This window comes from Zalophus californianus, chromosome 9, assembly GCF_009762305.2.
Source record: "Zalophus californianus isolate mZalCal1 chromosome 9, mZalCal1.pri.v2, whole genome shotgun sequence".
Taxonomy (NCBI): domain Eukaryota; kingdom Metazoa; phylum Chordata; class Mammalia; order Carnivora; family Otariidae; genus Zalophus; species Zalophus californianus.
Genome location: NC_045603.1, coordinates 117,423,285 through 117,442,783, shown reverse-complemented (window position 1 = coordinate 117,442,783; position 19,499 = coordinate 117,423,285). Strand labels below are relative to the sequence as shown.

Here is a 19,499-nt window from a genome sequence, read left to right as displayed (position 1 = left end):
TTTTCCTGTGAAAGGCTAGCTAGTAAATATTTTTGGTTTGGCAGGTCACATAGGATGTTTATTGTTTTTTTTTTTTCTTTTTCTTCCTTCCCTTTCCTTCCTTCCTTCCTTTCTCCCTCCCTCTCTCTCTCTCTCTCTTTTTTTTTTTTTTACAATCCCATACAAATGAAAAAACACTTAGCTTAAGTGTTAGCTTGCAGGCCATATCAAAACAGGCTGTGGGCTGAATTTAACCCATGGGCTGCACTTTTGCCCTCCCAGAAGCAGAGCTGGAGAAAACTGTTCAGGCACGCACATTCTTCGGTGTTGTCTTGAGGGAATGCTCTGAGGAGGAAGAGACTGAAGAAAGCAAGAAAGCAGGCAGGGACAGAAGAGGCTAAGCAAGGATGTGCAAAACTTCAGCCTGATCCCCCAGGGAGTTCTAGAGCATGAATCGCACCAGAGAGTCCCACTTGGGCTTTAGTGGTGCTCACATGTCTGCAAGTCATTGGCTGTGATTACCTTGGGGAGGGTGTAGACCTCCAAGAAGCAGGGAAGGGGCGACGGGGGACTGTAGCAGCCGACACTCAATAGAATCTGGAAGATGGGTACACCAGCCTGGAAAAGAAATCCACTAGAAGAACATGAACAAAGTTAAAGTGGTTTCTTTGGGGCGGGGGGAAGAAAAGTATTAGAAGCAAGTAAAGTATGGAATAAAAAGAAGAAATGTCTATATACACATTGAGAATTTTAAAGTCCTAACAATGTCAATATATAGAGAACTCCTATCTTATGCAAGCTGTTTGAGAAAATGGAAGAAAAATAAAAGTTGATGTCACTTTTTGAAGCTAAAATAATCCTGATTCCAAAACCACATAAAAAATAATAGAAGAAAATTACTGGACTCTTTTGTATTTGAATCTAGATGCATAAAAATTGTAGCGAATGAGAGCCAGTTGCATAATTACCCAGAGGTCCATGCGTGGGGCTGGAAGTTCCAACCTTCCAGTCACTGGTCTTTCTGGTGACCAGCCCCATCCTGAGGCTATCTAGAGGGGTCCCCCTCTAAGTCACCTCTTCAGCATAAACTCAGGCATGATAAAAGGGGTTTGTTAAGAGTAACAAAAGATCCTATCCCTACTTTGGAAATTCCAAGGGTTTTAGGAGCTCTGTGCCAGGAACCAGGGACAACGACCAAACATATTTCTTATTATACCACACCATTCTTTCTTCTGATTGTCACCTGCAAGTGTATGGACACATTTTCTACACGGTCTGTGAACTCAGCGCTGTGTACTGAGTACTGACGCAGCAGTCTAATAACACGGGTTCAATTTCTTGTTTTGAACACAGTTCTGTGACCCTGGGTAAGTGATTTAATCTCTTTAGTACTCACTTCCTTATCTCTAAAATGGAGATGGCAGTTCCTACCTCTGGGTTTCATGCTAAATACTAAATTGAGTTATCATCAGGTTTTTGTACAGCGCATGATCCACAGTAGTTGCAGGCAGATCTTTTGTGAAATGTCAACACACTCAGTGTCTGGGTTCCAGTCTTTCACAATGTGTTTTGTTACGCTCTTGTTAGATCTCTTTTAAATACAACTGTAAAGATTCGCGCAGTTACCCAGTAGCTAGGTAGTGTAAGTCATTTTCCCAGGCTATTGATGGATATTCTTCACACGGCACAACAAAAAGCGTTGTTCAAATGAAGATAAGACAAATTACAGTACTTCCTTTTTCCAGTCAACCAGCTCTGTCATTCAATATTAGGAGATTAGATAAATCGGACAGAGCAGTTTTCATCGTAAATCCCTGTTGGTTAGTACTCAGTGATTTGTTGTTTTTAATTGATTTGGTGAGTACTATTTCCAGCATACAGTTATATAAATATATATAGGAAGTCCCATTCTGGATTAGTTTCTTGGCCAAATTATATGGCAATTTCTTCCTATAAAAATGGAACTACTCCTAAAGTTTCAGCATGAATTTACATTTACAGAATACTTGGCAAGCAAAAACTATTTTACTATGGTTTTTATATTTCAAATTTAAGCACCTTAATAATAAAGAAATAAAACTGCTCTTTCAAAGTCTTTTTAATCTGGTCCAAACACTACCAGTGGGAAAACATGTATTTCTACCTTTATAATCAAGATGGGCTACTCTGGTGTTCTTTTTATCATTTCTTAATTCCCCATGTGGCTAGGTAGTAGTAGTCTTTTTTTTTTTTTGAGGTGGGGAAGCAGCAGGGGGTGAGGAAGAGAGAGAATCTTAAGCAGGCTCCACGATGGGGGGGCTTGATCTCACAACCCTGAGATCATGACCTGAGCCAAAATCAAGAGTCAGACGCTTAACTGACTGAACAACCCAGGCGCCCCAGTATTCTGTCATTCTTAAAAACCTAGGCAAGCAGGTGTGCTTTCAATTATGCATTATGACCACTGCATAATCGGCTTCTTCACTAATCTCATTAGTGGAAAATGTGCAGGGGAATAACCTGTCTGTGCCAGATTTCATCTCCAGCTTTCTGACAATGGCCAGAGACATATACATCCTACCCCCTGGATCGTCTTACAGTGTTCTTCCATCAAGCGGTGGCCGTCTATGTTCCCTCCCCTTAGTGTCAGACAAGTCTTTGTAACTGCTTCGACTAACAGAATGTGGGGGAAGTGAGCCTGTCATATAAGAGGCAGTATGGCTTTTGCCTACTTCTGTCTCTGTCTCTGTTCGTACTTGCCTTTGGAACCCAGCTGCCATATTGTGAGGAAGTTCGAACCACATGGAGACACCACACAGAAGAATTCCACCTGACAGCTTCAGCTAAGGTTCTAGCGAGCAGCCAATATATCAACCACCAGGCAAACCTTCAGATCAGAGCTACCCATAGAACTTTCTGTGATTGGGGAAATTTTCTCTGTTTGTGCTAATAACTTACTCCTTTATGAGGCTGTTGAGCAGTGGTAATGTGGCAAATGTGAACGAGGAAGTGGATTTTCAATTTTATTTCATTTTAGTTAATTTAAATTTAAACAAGTACATGTGGCTAATGGCTGCCACACTGGACCATTTATCGTCACTTGGTTATAGCCCTTGGCCTTTGAATCTTCCAGCTGAAGCAAAAGACATCACGAAGCAGAAACGAACCATCCCCACAGTGCCTGCTCCCTATTCCTAATTCTCATAAGCCCTGAGAAATAATAATTATTGTTCATTTAAGCTACTCAGTTTGGGGAGTGGTTTGTTACAGAGCAATCGATAATGAATTTGCTGTTTCTACTGTTTTGTTCACTTGTTTTTTGTTTTCCACAGTAAATAAAAATATACAAGTCTTTCCCCCTCTAGCTATGGTTATGTGTCTCTGGTCTTCACAGCCCGGTTTCTTGAGTGAGTCATCTACACTCACCATCCTCATTCGAAGCTTATTCACTAGTCAACATGCATTAGGCTCTGGATACAAAGTCGTAGTAACATTAGTTCTGGCTTATTTCTCCCACTTAGAAAATGCAGGACTTCAGTATCCCACTCTGTCTTCATGGTCTCTCCTACTTATCTCTGAGCAAAGCCCACCCTGGCAGAAAAAGTCAGAAAAGGGGGTCCTTCGGGCTGAGACACGGCAAAAACGTTTTTGTTTTTTGTGGTTTTTTTTTTTTTTTGGAATGGATTATGCATGACCCTCAGTGAAATGTGAAAGGCTTGTCTGTCCTAGTGTGTGGCCCAAAGGCTACCATGAAAACAGCTCTTTCAGTCAGGGTCTTTGTCACCTTCTCTCCACGGGGTTCAGAACCAATCCTGGGGTATGGTTTGGCCAAGAAACAAAGCAGCCTTCTCCACATACACCTTCTGTCCCTCCTCCACATGCCTCCCACCATCAACGCACAAACTTCCCTTCCACAACCCTTTTGCTCCCCTCCTGAAACTAGCCTGTCTACCAGCCTTCAAGTGTCATCTAGGGATCCCAAAGGAACTTTATGATAGCAAAATAATGACAACTCCCAAACACTATTTTTGCCCAGATTAACCAGACATCTGGGTGGGGAGTGTGATTTAGGGTTTTGATTTCCTAGAACATACTACCTCTATTACAAAAGTGAGGAAATATTTCCATGACACCAGTTCTCTAGGAGTGGGATAGGTCACCTTCTCTCTCCACTGGGAAAACACAAGTTCATCCCATGGGAGGCTGAAAAAAAATACCTGCCTTTGCTCTGAAAGGTGTTTTTTTTTTTTTTAATAGTCTCAGAAGGGCTGAAACATGGTAAACCATGTTATATCCAAAGACATCCAAAGGTTAAACAAGGTGCATCAAGATTTGACTATTTGCAGTTCACACTGGGAGTGCATGGTTCAATACTGGATACATTCCAATCTAGTAAGTAAGAACCAATTTATAATGAAGGGTTCTAATTTGTTTGGAATATCCCAAAGTATTACTGATTATGTTACTGTATTACTGTAGTAAAAGTATTACTAATTATTGTAACTGAATCCAAATAAAACATATCACACACTTGTCTCCCCCTTCCCCTACTGATCAGCTTTGGAACACCAAATTAATAAATGCATTGGTTGCTAATCTGGTTATGAGTTTTCACATTTTTGGTCTGGATTGAAAAAACTCAGTGATATTAAATAGATTCGAGTTTCGCAAGAGAAGAGGAAATGCTATTTTTCCCAAGATGACATTCTTGGATATCACTGTCAAAATATTGTGTGATAGGAAAAAAATTGCAGGAATGATTAAACTTCTTGTGTATTTAATGGATTTTTCTTTTTCAGCATTAGCTAGCACAAGTCCTTCTCAAAATCTTGTGAAGTAGATCAACTCCCTTCCTAATTCAAATAAACATACAGTCCTTAAAAATTACGCTGACGTTGTTAAAATTCAACATTCTAAAGAAAATATTTCAATAAAAATTATGGATAATTTTATATTTATAATCAAATGTATCTGGGTTTTTCTAGGTCTCTGATATAAAGGTGGCACAGTGGAAATTGTATTTAGAACACGAATTCAGTGATTCAAGAAACTGGCCAATTAGAATTATCAATCTCACAAACAATGAATCGTGGAACACTACATCAAAAACTACTGATGTAATGTATGGTGATTAACATAACAATAAAAAAATAAAAAAATTATCAATCTCTAACTTGGATACTGATTCTTCTATGGAACAAAGCTAAAAGGAATTCCCTTGGCTGGTTTCATACTTTCTGGGTGTGGTTTATTTTCTTCTCTGCCTGGAACAAAGATATTCAGGAAAATCTTTTACAACTAAAATTCTTTGTCTTACAAGGAGAGAAAAAAAGAAAAGCAGTAGATCAAGTCTGGCTTAATCGTTTGCTTATAGTAGTGCATATATTGGATTTTTTCCAGGTTAACAAAAATAAAGCCCCAGGAAAGATATATGCAGCAGTGTATTTAAGCTACTGGCTCACACACATTTTAATGGCTGAAAGTATATAAAAAATATGAAGGCAGAAGAAAAACAGTAAGCAGTTATGAAACGTAACAAGGTTTTTTATTCTTTATTAGTTTAAAGGAAGCTAGAACCTGATAATAATATGCCACAAATGGTTCAGAACCAAACAAAAGCTGCTTAGTTATTTATTTTGCATTTTCTCCTTTTAGGAAGTGAGAAAAAAACAGTTCTATTGGCACTCGAGCTTATTTTCAATTAAAATCCCCATAAATTAGAAAACATCTCATAAAACAGTGGAAATGGAAAAAATGTTATTCAGAAAACAACTTTCTTAAGTGTGCTGCTTTTCTGTAGTGCCTAGGGATGTCGGATGTCTTCTAAGACCACTCAAAAAAATAATTCAACCTCTGTGTTCGTGTTGATGATAATATATAATAGTGTCTTGTCCTTTGATGTAAATAAGAGGAAAAACTCATACGTGCTTAGTTTTGAATTGAACCTCCCGCTCCGTGAATTCTGCCATTTGCTCCTGTCCCACACGAATAAAAGGATGCAGCTTAGAAACGAGGGCCTTGCTGCCATTGTATTTTTTCTAATTAAAATTCAGAGTATTAAACACAGTTGAGTACATCCATGCGTACATGACATACCGTTATCACATACCGGAAGCTCAGATCAACAGCACTGAGCAGAGGCTCATTTCATAACATCATTAAGATTCATTATATGCTACAGTTCAAAAAGGCTTTGTCAAAGCAAATAGTAATGGCCTGCCAGAAATGCGCAAACAGAAATTTATATTAAATTGTCCTTTCCCTCCTTTTTGGGTATGGGAATCTAGCTGCATTCCCAGGATTTGAGTTTGGAGCTTAACTGAAAAGGCTTCCAGTTTCTCCAGATTGCAAAATATTACCAAAACAGAATATTAAAAAAAAAAAGTTAAGTGAAAAATATTTGAGTAACTACGTGGGGGTATAGTCATCAAGCATAATAACTGTATCGGAATAAAAGAAGGTGAAGTTCTCGAGTGCAAAGGTAGATAGAACGCATGAGTCACAAGGCAGAGTATTTAATTTGGAACAAGTCAAATAAAAACATTGCCTTATTTTCCTTAAGAACCTTTGGTACTCTTTATGTTATAACCTCAGAAAAGAAAGCTCTCTCATTAAAACATTTTTTTTCTTTTATCTCCTGCTGAGTGAAGATGCCTGGGGAGACAAACTTTACATGCTGGCTTTCCGACTGTAGTCGTAAGTATGATGTTATCTGGAGATTCGATGGTGAGAATTTACTCCTTTAGACTTGGTACTTTTCTTTGCCATGTTCATTGATCACACATATGTGCTGAAACAATAAAGGATTTAAGTGAATCCGTTTCTTAGCCAAATAGGAGTGCAGAAAATGTAATGCAGTAATAACAGAATGTCATCTTATAATTGGTTATTGTTCATTCAAATATATGTGTGCGCATTTATGTGTGTGCATGTATATAAAATCTAAAGACACCCAATCGAATGCTTGAAAAAGTTTCTTCATTGTTCTAGTTTAGAGCCCTATTCCAAATCTGGCTCCCTAGGTCTGGAACAACCATAACGGCTGAAGGAGGGTATGGTCAGCCATGGTGGAGATAGAAGTCTCCACCTGGTAACATTATCACCTCTAGGGAGAATGGAGAAATAGCCATGGTAAACACAACATTGACTCTTAATCGATCTTTTTTGGGTAGCAAGAAATGTGTAGAGTATTTTGATTGCAAGGCACAGAAGTGGAGTCAGGTTAATATAGGCTAATATAGCCTACCAAGGCTAATGAGGTGGCTCACAGAATCCAAAGAGCTACACAATGAAGCAACTGGAAGGCTGGAATGGGGTAGCTCCCGACTTTAGCCCATGGTGCTTGTGGATACTCTCTCTGGGGCCCTGCCATTCAGTGGCTTAAGACCAAAATCTCTTGATTTCTGTGACTTTTGGTTTAAGTTTCTAATTCTTAGGAAGGAGAGAGACACACACACACATGATTGGTCCACTTCGGGTAAGATGTCTACCTCTATATCATTCAACATTGGTCAGGGTCCCACAGCTGGGGGGTCTACACTGGGAGTCCATGTATATATGTTGAAAGTTTCTCCAAAAAGGGAATAGTTATGAACTGCATGCAACTGTAACTGGGATTATGAATGCAAAGTGCCCAGAATATTCCTGACACAGAAGATATTCAGTAAGTGGCAGCCATCATGACTACTATTTCAATAATTTGTTAAATTCATATAGCTGTTAAGTTCTTATGAGAGGAGGCTAGGGATTTGCATGCATGACTTACATTCAGATCTCTGAAGTATTCATTGTAATCTAAGGCATAACCCACCACAAATAAGTCTGGAATCTCAAATCCAACATCTGAGTAGAGAGAGAGAAAAAAAAAGGAATAATGTAGATAACATGAGTAGAAAGCCACCATATGCTATTGTTGGCACTTAAACTGTGAGGACCTTTCATTTAAGCAGAAGCAAGTGGGAAAAATGATAAGCAATGCATAGGATGAACCCAGTAGGACCTGGACCACAGTGATTAGGCAGGGAGACGAGGGAGACAAGCAAACATATAAGGAAGAACAGCTGTACTCCTACCATACAGAGCTGAGAAAGGGCTCAGCCAGCCTGGGGGAGAGCAAGAAATATGCATGAGTTAGTCATGTAGCCCTGCAGTTCCAAAGCAAGCAGTATCCAATGTTATAATGCCAAAGGAAATACTTGGGAAGCATAAAGTGCAGTTCAGACAGAAGTATTCCAATCCTGTACTACATGACTAGGTGCACAGGCTGTCATCACTAGGAACCCATTCTCCCACTGCGCTCAGTGTCCTCAGCTGGATAAAGGGTTGGGAAGCCAAACCTGGGAGACCAGATGATGGGAAGTGGGATTGTTCAGTTTGAGGAACAGAACGCTAAGGGTTATTCTAACACTAGTCTTTGAATCCAGTAGACAGATGGCATTAATTAGCTCTCAATCTCTATTGCAGGAGGAATGGGAGTAAAAGGATTTAAATGCAGTGTGAGGTACTTAGGTTAAACGAAGGAAAAGTTTATTGAAAAGAAGATGATTTTTATGGAAAAGAATCTTTAAGGAACAGACAGTAGCACTCCTTCTTCAGAAGTCTTGAAACAGAATAAATGTGCCTATGGTCCAATGGTTTTTCAAACTCTTTCCACTTTTTTTGAATCTGTTTGTTTATTAGAGCATTGCAGAGGAGAGATGTGCTCACTTACTTTTATGAAACTGTTCTTTGGGATAGCCAATGGACTTATAGCATGGAGAGAAAGTTATCCCTCTGGTGACCACCATTTTGATTCCTATGACCAAAGATGCTTCCACATGGAGTAGGCAACTGGTTCCTTCTTGCAGAAAGTGCCAGAGGAGAGGGACTTACTTTCTAGAGGATTGCATTATATGTCACTGATAGAGACCCCCTTTGGTCCCTCCACACTGTCCCTTGCTTTGAGAAAAATAATCAAAGAGGAGAAGCAAGAGCAGAAGAAAAGATGTCAGGGCATATAAAAGATGTCATGGAGAATATGGGAAAGAATCAGTTATGAGAAAGGAACCAAAAGTATCAAGCCTCAGAAGTCCAGGGAGAAGAAACAGAGATTCTGAACCAGCTAAAAGGATATTAGTAAATCCCAGAGAACCCGGGTTGTCACCACAGTAATGACTTCACAGTAACCAGAGCAATGCCTACAGTAGGCATGGCACCGGAGACTTGGCAAAGCCAGTTCAGAAGGTCAAACCTTCAGGACTGTTAGGGAGTGAAAGAAGGACACTGGATTGGTAGATCAGGGGGACAGTTAGGAATCAGAGTGACCTATGTCTAGCTGGAGAATGGGTGCATTTACTTGCTGATGTTACTTACATCAGATGTTAGTGCAAGAGTAAGGCAGTGATCAGAACCAGATTGCCTGGGTTCAATACTGACTCTACACTTACAACAACGTGACCTTTGAAAACCATTGAACCTTGTTGTGTTCAATTTCCTCATCTGTAAAATGGGCATAACAAGAGCAACTACCTTGGATGAAGGTTGTAAGGATGAAATGTGTTAATCTCTGCGTCACTCTTAGAAAGGAGTGTAGGGCCCATCGTAACCTCTTACGAGTGTTACCTGCCATTATTTTATTCATGTTGTTGCTGTAAGTGACACAAATAATCTGTAATTAGTTGGCTATGTCTGAAGTGAATCTTTCAACTTCAGTTAAAATCTTATCTCTGTGGGATCTTCCATGATTTCCTTAGGAGATTTCTGTTTACTAACTTCGCCTAACCTTACTGCATCCAGATTATATTCCCCATGCCAGTAACTGGACGGGGACATGTTGTTGGGTCTATCTGCCCAGCACTGATGTTGTCTAGATTTAATACATGAAACTTGTTTTTAGAATAGTCACTTGCGAAATGTCATTGGCATATTACCCGTCCATAGTGTGCTTCCCTTGCTCTGATGTTTTTTCAGCTTGCTGATGAGAACTGTAGCCAAATGATCCCAGAGGCTTTAGAGCAAATGTAAGTTATAAAAATCAAGCTGAAGTCTGCCTATGTGAGTGAAAAAAAGTCGCCTCTAGTGTTAGAATAATAAATAATCAAGCTGCTTGTTTACTCTTCCTGGCATTGGAACTATTCATATTATGGGGAGGAGAGTAGCAAAGTGCCCTGGATGAGCCAAATCCTCCAGAACATAGGAAGTCAAGCACAAAGATTGGTCTCTGAAGATATCTGCTCGGCCAGTTCTCTGTGTTACTGAACTTTTCTTCGGTCGGCATTGAGCATTGTCTGGTGACGGTTCCTGGAGACAGTATGAGAATCCCTCTAAGCCTTTACAGTGCCTTCCCGGGTCTGACCGACAGGGGCCGCGGCCAAGGCAGGGATCCTGCATGTCAGCCAGTCTGGTGGGGTCAAGTCTCCCTCCACCCCCTGAAACCCATTAGCTGAGATCTTTGGCTTTAAGGTGCTATGGAAAACCTAAACATAAAAATATCCAATGCACACGATAGAGTTTCCATGAACAACGCAAACTGGGAAATGAAAAACCGTCGTTGTAAAGGGTTCTATCCTTGTTGTAAAGGGTTCCATTGGCAAGGCTGGGGAGACCTCTGTGGGACTAGGAAATCTTTACAGCTTCTGCTTCACACGGAATGCCGGCAAATAGGAAACCAGAGATTCTTCAATGTGAAATGACACCACCAGCCAACCAACCAACCAACCAACCAAAACCAAAACCACTTACAGTCGGGTCTAAAGCCATCACTTCTAGGTGTTCTCTTCACCAACAAACTACCATTAAAAAAAAAAAAAGTGTTTAGTGATCCAGATAAAACTGTGAATTGCAAATAGAACTGAACATCATTAAAATATGTATTCCCCCCACCTCCCTGGCATGTGGGGCACCATCCCGGGCCCCTAATTCACACTCCTGCTACCAAGGCACCACATCAGTGATTCTAGATAAAAGGAAGGGAGAGGGCCACTGGCACCAGGCTCCGCCAGCTGGAAACTACAAATGGAGGCACAGTAACGAGAAGCTCAGACACCCGGCAAAGCATGTACTCTTCCTCTTCCTCTGTCTCAGACTAGCAATCAAATGGGCTATTTGTTCAGTGTGGTCAAGCCATAACACCCCGGGGCACAGGGTCACTGGTTTGGAATAGACTGCTCTCTTTGGGGAAAACATCCTGTGTTAGCATCCCTCCCAGGCTTATTTGCACACACAGAAGCAACAACAGTGACGTGAATGTCCTACTCACCTGGCTACCTTAATCATGTTGGGCTTGTATTTCTCTATGCTACTGAGCAGCGCTCGCATGGTCTTCCCGGTTCCAACAACATCCTTTGCAAAGAGGACAGACACATTCAACTGAGCGCATTTGGGCAGCATAATAGACTTTGCATCCAGACAGATGATTGTATGCCTTATTAATAATGCATCATAATTAGAATTGCCATCAGATGGAGTCAAAATAGGAAGCAGGGTTGGTTACATTTTTTAGACAGGTGCTTCTCTCGGAAACTGGGTTTAGGGGAATATATTGGTGAATATTTCCTCTTGGAATCCTTGAGCTGTGTTGAAAGCTAAGTTCGACCTTTGGAGAGCATGTGCGGATGCTCACTGAGTACATTGGGACTCATGCATGCACATTCAAGGACTAAATTTGGCCCTGAGGTTATGCAACACAATACGGAACGCATGAATTTTCATGGACATGGGATGTACATCTGAATGCACTGAATGGATAAACACCTCCCCCTTGCCCTCCCCACTCAATAGGGGATTCTACGGCTGGGAAGTGAGATGTGTCTGGACGGCAGCTGGTGACAGCCTGTGAATTCTGCGGGTGCAAGGTTGCAGTGAGCCTCGGCTCGTCTCTGCTGATGAGCTGCTGTACAATTAGAGGAGAATGGGCAGCAGAAATGTATTGTCCTTGGGACAGAAATCAGCTGTCAGGAGCTGATTATCAAAACAACAGGTCTGAATTTAGCCAGGGTTGGGCAATTCGTTTGGCTAGAGGGTCTACTTCCTGGGTTATGTCTGAGCCGGGAGGACTGCAGATACACATGGCACATACCGGCAACCGTGTAACAAAAGCTTGAAACAGCTCCCTTGATTTCTTGCCAGCTGATAAGATAGGCGTGCTCTCGAAGGAAAAGTGGCCATGTGCCGTATTAAGTCCACTGCTACCACAGGGCCGGTTCGCTCTCAAATTTTTTTAGCAGAAAAATTAAATTAAATTATAGCTTTCTCTTGGATTGCCATTTGAAAACTGATTGTATTTACGATTTGGTTGCTGAAGGTAGAATTGTTTGAAGTCCTTAGGGGTCATTAGCAAGAACACTGAATCAAGGGTGAAAAGAGTTCAAACCTTGCTTTTACTATTACATATATTTGGTTCTGTGGGGCTGGTTTCCTTTTCTGTAAAAAATGCCTGATTTGCAAATAGGTATAAGAACCAATTTAGACATGCGTGAAATTAGACATAAAAACGGATAAAGTACCACGAAACTATGATTGCAAAGCTTTTATTCTAAATTGTTTCAGGCCACTGATTCTAGTTAGCTCTTAGTAAATTCGGAGAGCCATGCGCACAGTGGAAATTCAATAAATCCTTGACCAATTTGATAATAAGTGCTATTTCAAAACTCACCATTAGATTCTTTCAACTTCCAAACATGGATAAAGAAAAGTCAGCTTACCTCAACAATGAGGACATTCTGAAATTAAAAAAAACAACAACAACAAAACACAACAGTTATTTAGAATACGATGCAAATCCGTTTTACAAGATAGACCCACGTTTTTGCTTACAGTTAGAAATTCCACAATTTGTTTAGCTGGTCCTTCCCCATCCATCTAACTCAAATGCTTGGAAGTAATGTAGGTATTCCAGATTCATGCTAACAGTCTCTCTGCAATTACTGGGTGCTACAATATTGGTATCTACATTCAGGTTAGCAGCAGGGTCACATCAGATCCTAGACCTGTCTGAAGAGCTATCCACAAGGTCAACCCAATGTCCCTAATTCTGGCAAGTACCCCATCCAGCTTACTTTGGCACACAAGTTTACTAAGAGTTTACCAGGAAAACGAGCCACACAAACTATGTTGTTAACGGAGACAGCACTCTGCAGAAGGATCATGTATTCAACTGTGACAGTCCTGTATTCCTGCATAGCCACCAGTCACTGGGGATTCTGTATTTACTCTCGGATTTTCAACCTTGAGGAAGGGGTGGGCTAGAGAGAGCTCTGCGAAGTGCCTGGTTGATATTTTTAGAAGCATGGTTGGGTTCCTTGCTATGTGCTCTCGAGGCCTACCTCTCCTTCTCCCCTCAAAACACTGATTCTGTTTCATTTCAATTCCTGTTTGAGAGTTGTCCTCCTACTAGAATGTAAACTCCATGAGGACAGGGATCATGTTTGTCTTGCTTACTACTGTATTCTCAGTCCCTAGGATATATATACCTGCATATAGGTGCTCAGCAATTATTTACTGAGTGGAGGATTAGTAACTGATGACACTGATTCATGAATTAAAACCAACCAATTAAATGGATTAGTTACATGTCAATATCCGTCCCACCACATTAAAATACGACTGTGTTAATATGACATTGAAATGAACTGAAGGGTGTGGCTATAATGTAATGTTGTCTTTCTTTAGATGACCCTTCATTTCTTCCTATGATTCATATGATACTTTAAGAATTCTATCAAGCCTTACACCTTAGAAAGCTTACTTATGTCTAATGCAAAAGAGATTTAAGTAATGAAAGTGTTAGCCAACCAACCAAATCCATATTTACTTTATGCGTCACATGCTTCTTAGGCAGAAATATCTTTCCGGAAGTATTTTTCTCTCTGGTATAGTCATTAAATAGTCATTTAGTCATTAAGTACATTTAATTTTTTTTAAAGATTTTATTCATTCTTTCTTTGAGAGAGAGAGTGCGAGCGTGAGGAGGGGCAGAGGGAGAGGGCCAAGCAGACCCTCTGCTGAGCACAGAGCCCAATGTGGGGTTTGATCCCAGAACCCTGAGATCATGACCTGAGCTAAAGTCAGATGCTTAACCAATTGAGCCACCCAGGCGCCCCCCCCACCCAGCCCCATTAAATACATTTTAAAAATCTTAGTTTTATTATTGAAATGTAAGCTTATCTTGTCCATTTTAAAGTAGGTCATGCCCACAGTATCCCCTACCCTAAGTATCACAGAGACAGAGGGGTGCCCTTGGTATTCTGAACACATTTGCTATGTTCTTAACCATTATCCCACAACAGTCAGTTAGGATACGCATTTTGAGTCTGACTGAGGCTTACCAACCATGCCTGTTAACCAACCCGAATACTTGGTTAATTTAATTCCCTAGCTCATAATCTTTTTTTGTTTCAATCTTATAATGAAAAACTCTTTAAAACTCTGTTAGTCTGCATTCTTGCCTAATTAAATAAAGTACACTGAATATAATTAAATTTGTTTTTTAAAAGCTTAGAATCTTGCAAAACAAGAGTCATCTTTGAAAAGATTAATTTTAACTATAAGATACAATGGTGGTTGGGAAGCAGGGCTTGAATGTGTACTAATCCAGAGATATATTATCAAAATTACTTAAACACATTTTAAAATCAAGGAATGCATATACAGATTCAAAATCAAATAGAAAAGTCTAAAGATTTTCTAAATGTTGCTGTGTATCTAACTGTAAAGTATTTTAAAATGCGTATGTACTTTATATAAAGTTATCATGGCATTCTGTATTATGCATAGCCAAAATATTATCACAACTAACAAAAATGACAATAATCCATTTTATTTTATGTTTTTCATTTTTTCTAGTTTTATTGAGGTATAATTGACATACACTGTATAAGTTTAAGGTGTACTGCCTAACGGCTTGATTTATATATATTATAAAATGATTACCTCAATAAATTTAGTTAACATCCATCATCTCGTACAGCTACAGAAAAAGAAGAAAGCAAAAAAAGACCATTTTTTCCTTATAATGAGAACTCTTAGGATTTACTCTCTAAACAACCTTCGTATATATCACACAACAGTGGCAGCTATGGTCATTGTACATTTCATCCCCAGTACTTATTTATCGTATAACTGAAAGTTTGAAACTTCTGATCACCTTCCTCTGATTTCCCTGTCCCCCATCTCCTGCTTCAGGTAACCACAAATGTGATCTCTTTTTCTATGAGTCTGGTTTTTGTGTTGTTTTGTTTTATATTCTACACGCAAGTAAGATCATACAGTATTTGTCTTTCTGTCTGACTTACTTCACTTAGTATAATGCTCTCAAGGTCCATCCACGTTGTTGCAAATGGCAGGATTTCCTAGTTTCTTATGGTTGAATAATATTCCATCGTGTGTGTGTGTGTGTGTGTGTGTGTGCGTGTATCACAACTTCTTTATCTGGCAATAATTTCTTAATATCATATATAAAACCTAGGACATATTTAGATTGCCCTAGTGGTCTTTAAAATGGCCTCTGTAGCTGGTCTGTCTAATTGAAGCCCATGCATTGGGTCCATAATCCCCTTTTAATTTAAAATAGTCTCTTTTACTCTACATACATTTCTCAATTTAATAATTTTAGACATCACCTATTTACTATGTTATATAATGATAAGAATTTTGTTGTTTTACACTATCTCACTTCTTTTTCCACCCCCCAGGGTAGATACTTGGTTGTATCTATGACTGTATCTTCTTGTACTGGTCACGTTTTTTCCCACTACAGAGTCAAATAATATACTATAATTTTGTTCCCTTTTAGTTTGTTTCTTTCCTTGAAGTTCCTAATCGTTTTCCCTGCCATCTTTCAGTGTCTTAGACTGCAATAACCCTCTTGTTCTTTATGCTCCTTTCTTTCTCTTTTTCTCTTTCTTTTTTTCTCTCTTTATCTTTTTCTCACTCACTCTTTCTTTCTTTCTTGGAAGGATCGTTATGAAGAAAACATTGGTTAATTATGGTTTAACTATATTTCTTAAGGGATTTTGGAGGATTAAGGAGGCTAAGCGGGTTGATAACATCTGTAACAGCACAAAGAAATTTCTGAGTTGTGTATGGTATGTAGTGCATTCATAAATGATGGGCAAGGGAATACTGATATAAAAAACCCATCTGCTACTGAAAGGGAGCTCCGCAGAAATCTAGAGTTCTTCAGTGAGTTAGAGCAGTCCCTACAGATATTTCTTTTCCTTTACAGAACATCACACTATTTTCAAATTTTTTCCTAAATAATATGTGGGTTTACTGTCCAGATTGTTAGCAGCCTACCTCCAAAAAAGCAATGCCTTTAGTACCTTTAGAAATTGCCATACAAAAGACATAGCCCGAGAGTACAGAGAAAGTAACTAACCCAACTTTGGAAGCATTTTCACTACTGTCTAACTAATCTCTTTACATTTTAATATACCAGGATTAGCTTCACAAGCTAAGGGACAAAGACAAATTCATCTTTATATGATCAGCATATAACATGGAGACCGGTATGTAGTAGGTGCTCAAGCAATGCCTTTGGAACAAATCAACAATTTTGACCTCATTTTTTTCTCTAGTTTGTTATACTTCTGACACATCCCCTCCATTTTGTTTTCCTCAACGATGTACAATTCCCCATTCACTGAGCTATAGTTCATGTCTACTGCTTTTAATTTTGCAGCAAGAAATCTTCCAAAATACATCCCCCTCCTTTTTTTATTTTTTTGAGTGGGCAACCTTAGAAATTTTTTCAGGACATGCTGTGCCTCCTAAATGCTTCCAATCTGATAACTCCCATCACTGAATCTGAGATGTCTGCCAGTTACTGTCTTAGTCATCTCATCACACCTAGCTCATTTCCTCCCGGAAAGTAAGTAAAATTTGCAACCTGGGGGCCATAGGCAAAAATTCTATGGGGAGTCTCCGGAGTGTGTCATTTCGTTGCTATAGTACAATCCTGATGGAAGTTAACAACCTCAAGTTTCTTGAAGAAAAAGAAAGGAAAGAAGAAAAAGAAGAAAAGAAAGAAGGAGTTATACAAATCTAAATGATTTTCATAAATAGGTTATTCCCCCTTTCAGTCTTTTAAAATGCAGAATGAGTAGCATGCCACAGTCTAATCAGCAGCAGTATAGTTTTGGGGCTATGGTCACGCCAAGCAGAGGGTTGGCAGTAATGATGATGGGCTCATTGTGGGTGCTGAGCATGGGTAGGAGTGTGAATATGAGCCCCACAGAGAAAGGAATGTAGTTCAGCATTTCACTTTATGTGATAATTCACAAAATTGCCAGAATCATCAGTCGGTGGGCATTTCCATTATTGTTCTCAGCCTAGTCAGATGCAATAAAAAGGGATGATTTAAATAGTTAAGGCAGCCAAGGAGGAAATTTGGCTGGTTCTGACGCTTCATTCTGGCATTTGATTAGAAACTTATTTGGTGGGGGAAGGTGGCACGTCTCCTGAAATCTTGCATTTAACCTGCACATCTGTGTTTTCCCATTGCCAGATTTGGGTCTGTTTCCATGCATTTAGTTTTATTCCATCCCTTTCAGAGATTTCCCTTGAACATGAATAAAATCTTCTTGCTTTAATGGATACACACATTTTATGAAGTGCCAGGATTAAATCAACTTTGAAACAGCTTGAACACACCGAGGAAAATGCTTTTAAATATTGTGAGCCGATGAGGCCATTTAACTTAATCATTGAGGTTTCCCTTTATTCCACAGCCATGACCTATTTAGAACCATGACTCAGCCAGCTTCCCTTATGAGCTTCCTTCTCTTTGCTTTAAAAAAAAAAGAAAGAAAGAAAGAAAGAAGGCAGGAGAGAAAGAGAGAAAGAAGAAAAGAAGGAAAGAAAGGTTAAAAAAAGAAGCCATGAAAGAGACAGGTCCATGGGGGCTATAGTCTCTTTTCTGGATATTTTAACCCACACATCTTTAGAGAGCTTAAGAAGTTATGTACTACAGTTATGGGGCTTATAATTTGTGGACAGTTATATAGGTGAGCTGTCCCCATGTTTTTAGAAGTTCTTTTATAAACAAATTTGATTTAAAAAAATCTTTTCAGGGGGCCTGAGTGGCTCAGTCAGTTAAGCATCCAACTCTTGATTTCAGCTCAGGTCATGACCTCAGGGTCATGAGATCAAGCCCCCCATCGGGCTCTGCACTGGACATGCTCAGCCGGGAGTCTGCTTGAGATTCTCTCCCTCTGCCCCTTTTCTCCCCCACCCTCACCCCACTCACACACTCTTTCTCTCAAATAAAGAAATAAATCCTAAAAAAAAATTTTTTTTTAAATCTTCTCTAACCCTCCCTCCTTCATTTCATCATTTAGCTCCGCTGCCCCCCCTTTGGTCAGTGCGGTGCCTTCCGCAACACTCCTACTTAGCTCCCGTGGTTCCAGTGCCCGTGCGTGCTCCCCCCACGTGGCCTCCTGACCGGTTCCTCTGCCTGGAGTCTCTTTCTCATCCTCGACCCTCCTATCAAGTTCATTTTCCCAAAACACGGCTTCTTGATGTCACTTCTGCTCAAAAACTTTTGCAACTCCTCTTTGCTTTTCTGAGCAAGTTAAACTCTTTATTGAGACTCTCAATACATTCTACAAACCAAACCCAATTTACATTTTCCCTGTTTCAAAGTATTGTTTCTCTATTTTGAGCTGACTTTTTTCAGTCACACGGATCTGCTCTTATCCCCTGGCTCTCCTATTTCCCTCCTTCATCCCTCATTTCATGATGTTCTTCCTCCCTTTCCTGGGTTATTCCCAGGCTTTCTGGTCCCAAGTAAAACCTCAGCCTCCTCTTGTGAAGACAGTCACAGTCCCAAGGAATCATTCCTTCTTTGGGTTTCTTTAAGGGCAAGGGACTTTTCTTGGGATCATTAAAAATAGTTCCCACTAATTGTTGGGTGCCTTTTCAAATTTTGTTTGCTTGTTTGTTTGTTTCCCCAGCTGGTGTACATTCTGCATGATGGAAAGATTCTGGAGGTCCTCTGAAACTTATTTTTAAAGTTCTCTCAAACTCTTAATGCATAGCCTTTCTCTGAAAGGCTGAAGGATGGGTGAACACATCAAGCCACATGAGTGCCTTCATTTGTTTAAGGAAAAGGAAATTCCAAAAGTTAAGTGACATCGTTTTCACTCGTCCACCTTCAGGTGTGCAGCATTCACCAACCCAGTCCCCGCTTTGACTCTCTTGTGACACCAAAGCCCTTCTGCTTCTCAAAGTCAATGTGCCCTCATTTGACACCTTTCTCATTCGACTTAAACCCAACCTGCTGGCTGATGTGTCCTTTGGTCTGGCTAGATGGACTTCTATGTACCTTTCCCTCCGTCATGTCCGCCCTTTCCCACACTTCATTGAAAACACCTTTCTGGTTTCTTTCTAAGAGAAAGAAGAACATGCATTCACTCAGTCACCAAATATTTTTTCCAACCTGTCAGCTAGGCACCGTGCACGATGCAGGAGATAGGATGGTGAATAAGATAGGCAGGGTCCCTGCCCACCTTACACTGACATTCTGGTTGGGGAAATAGACAAATAAAAAAATTAGCCTCAAAGTA

The 19,499-nt window shown here is 39.9% G+C and overlaps 1 protein-coding gene across 2 annotated transcripts in view; it reads right to left on the bottom strand.

Annotated features, from left to right (window-relative positions):
* Positions 1 to 5,494: 5,494 nt before the first annotated feature.
* PRTFDC1 (phosphoribosyl transferase domain containing 1) overlaps positions 5,495 to 19,499 on the bottom strand; it is a 91,647-nt gene continuing 77,642 nt past the window's right edge. The window contains exons 5-9 of one of the 2 annotated variants that reach the window (XM_027595384.1): positions 12,639 to 12,656; positions 11,195 to 11,277; positions 10,678 to 10,724; positions 7,724 to 7,800; positions 5,495 to 6,748 (exon numbers count right to left, since the gene is read on the bottom strand). In XM_027595384.1, coding sequence (XP_027451185.1) covers positions 6,701 to 6,748; positions 7,724 to 7,800; positions 10,678 to 10,724; positions 11,195 to 11,277; positions 12,639 to 12,656 — 273 coding nt within the window. In that variant the 3' untranslated portion in view covers positions 5,495 to 6,700. The remainder of the gene's footprint in view (positions 6,749 to 7,723; positions 7,801 to 10,677; positions 10,725 to 11,194; positions 11,278 to 12,638; positions 12,657 to 19,499) is intronic. The other variant, XM_027595385.1, reaches the window with a different exon arrangement.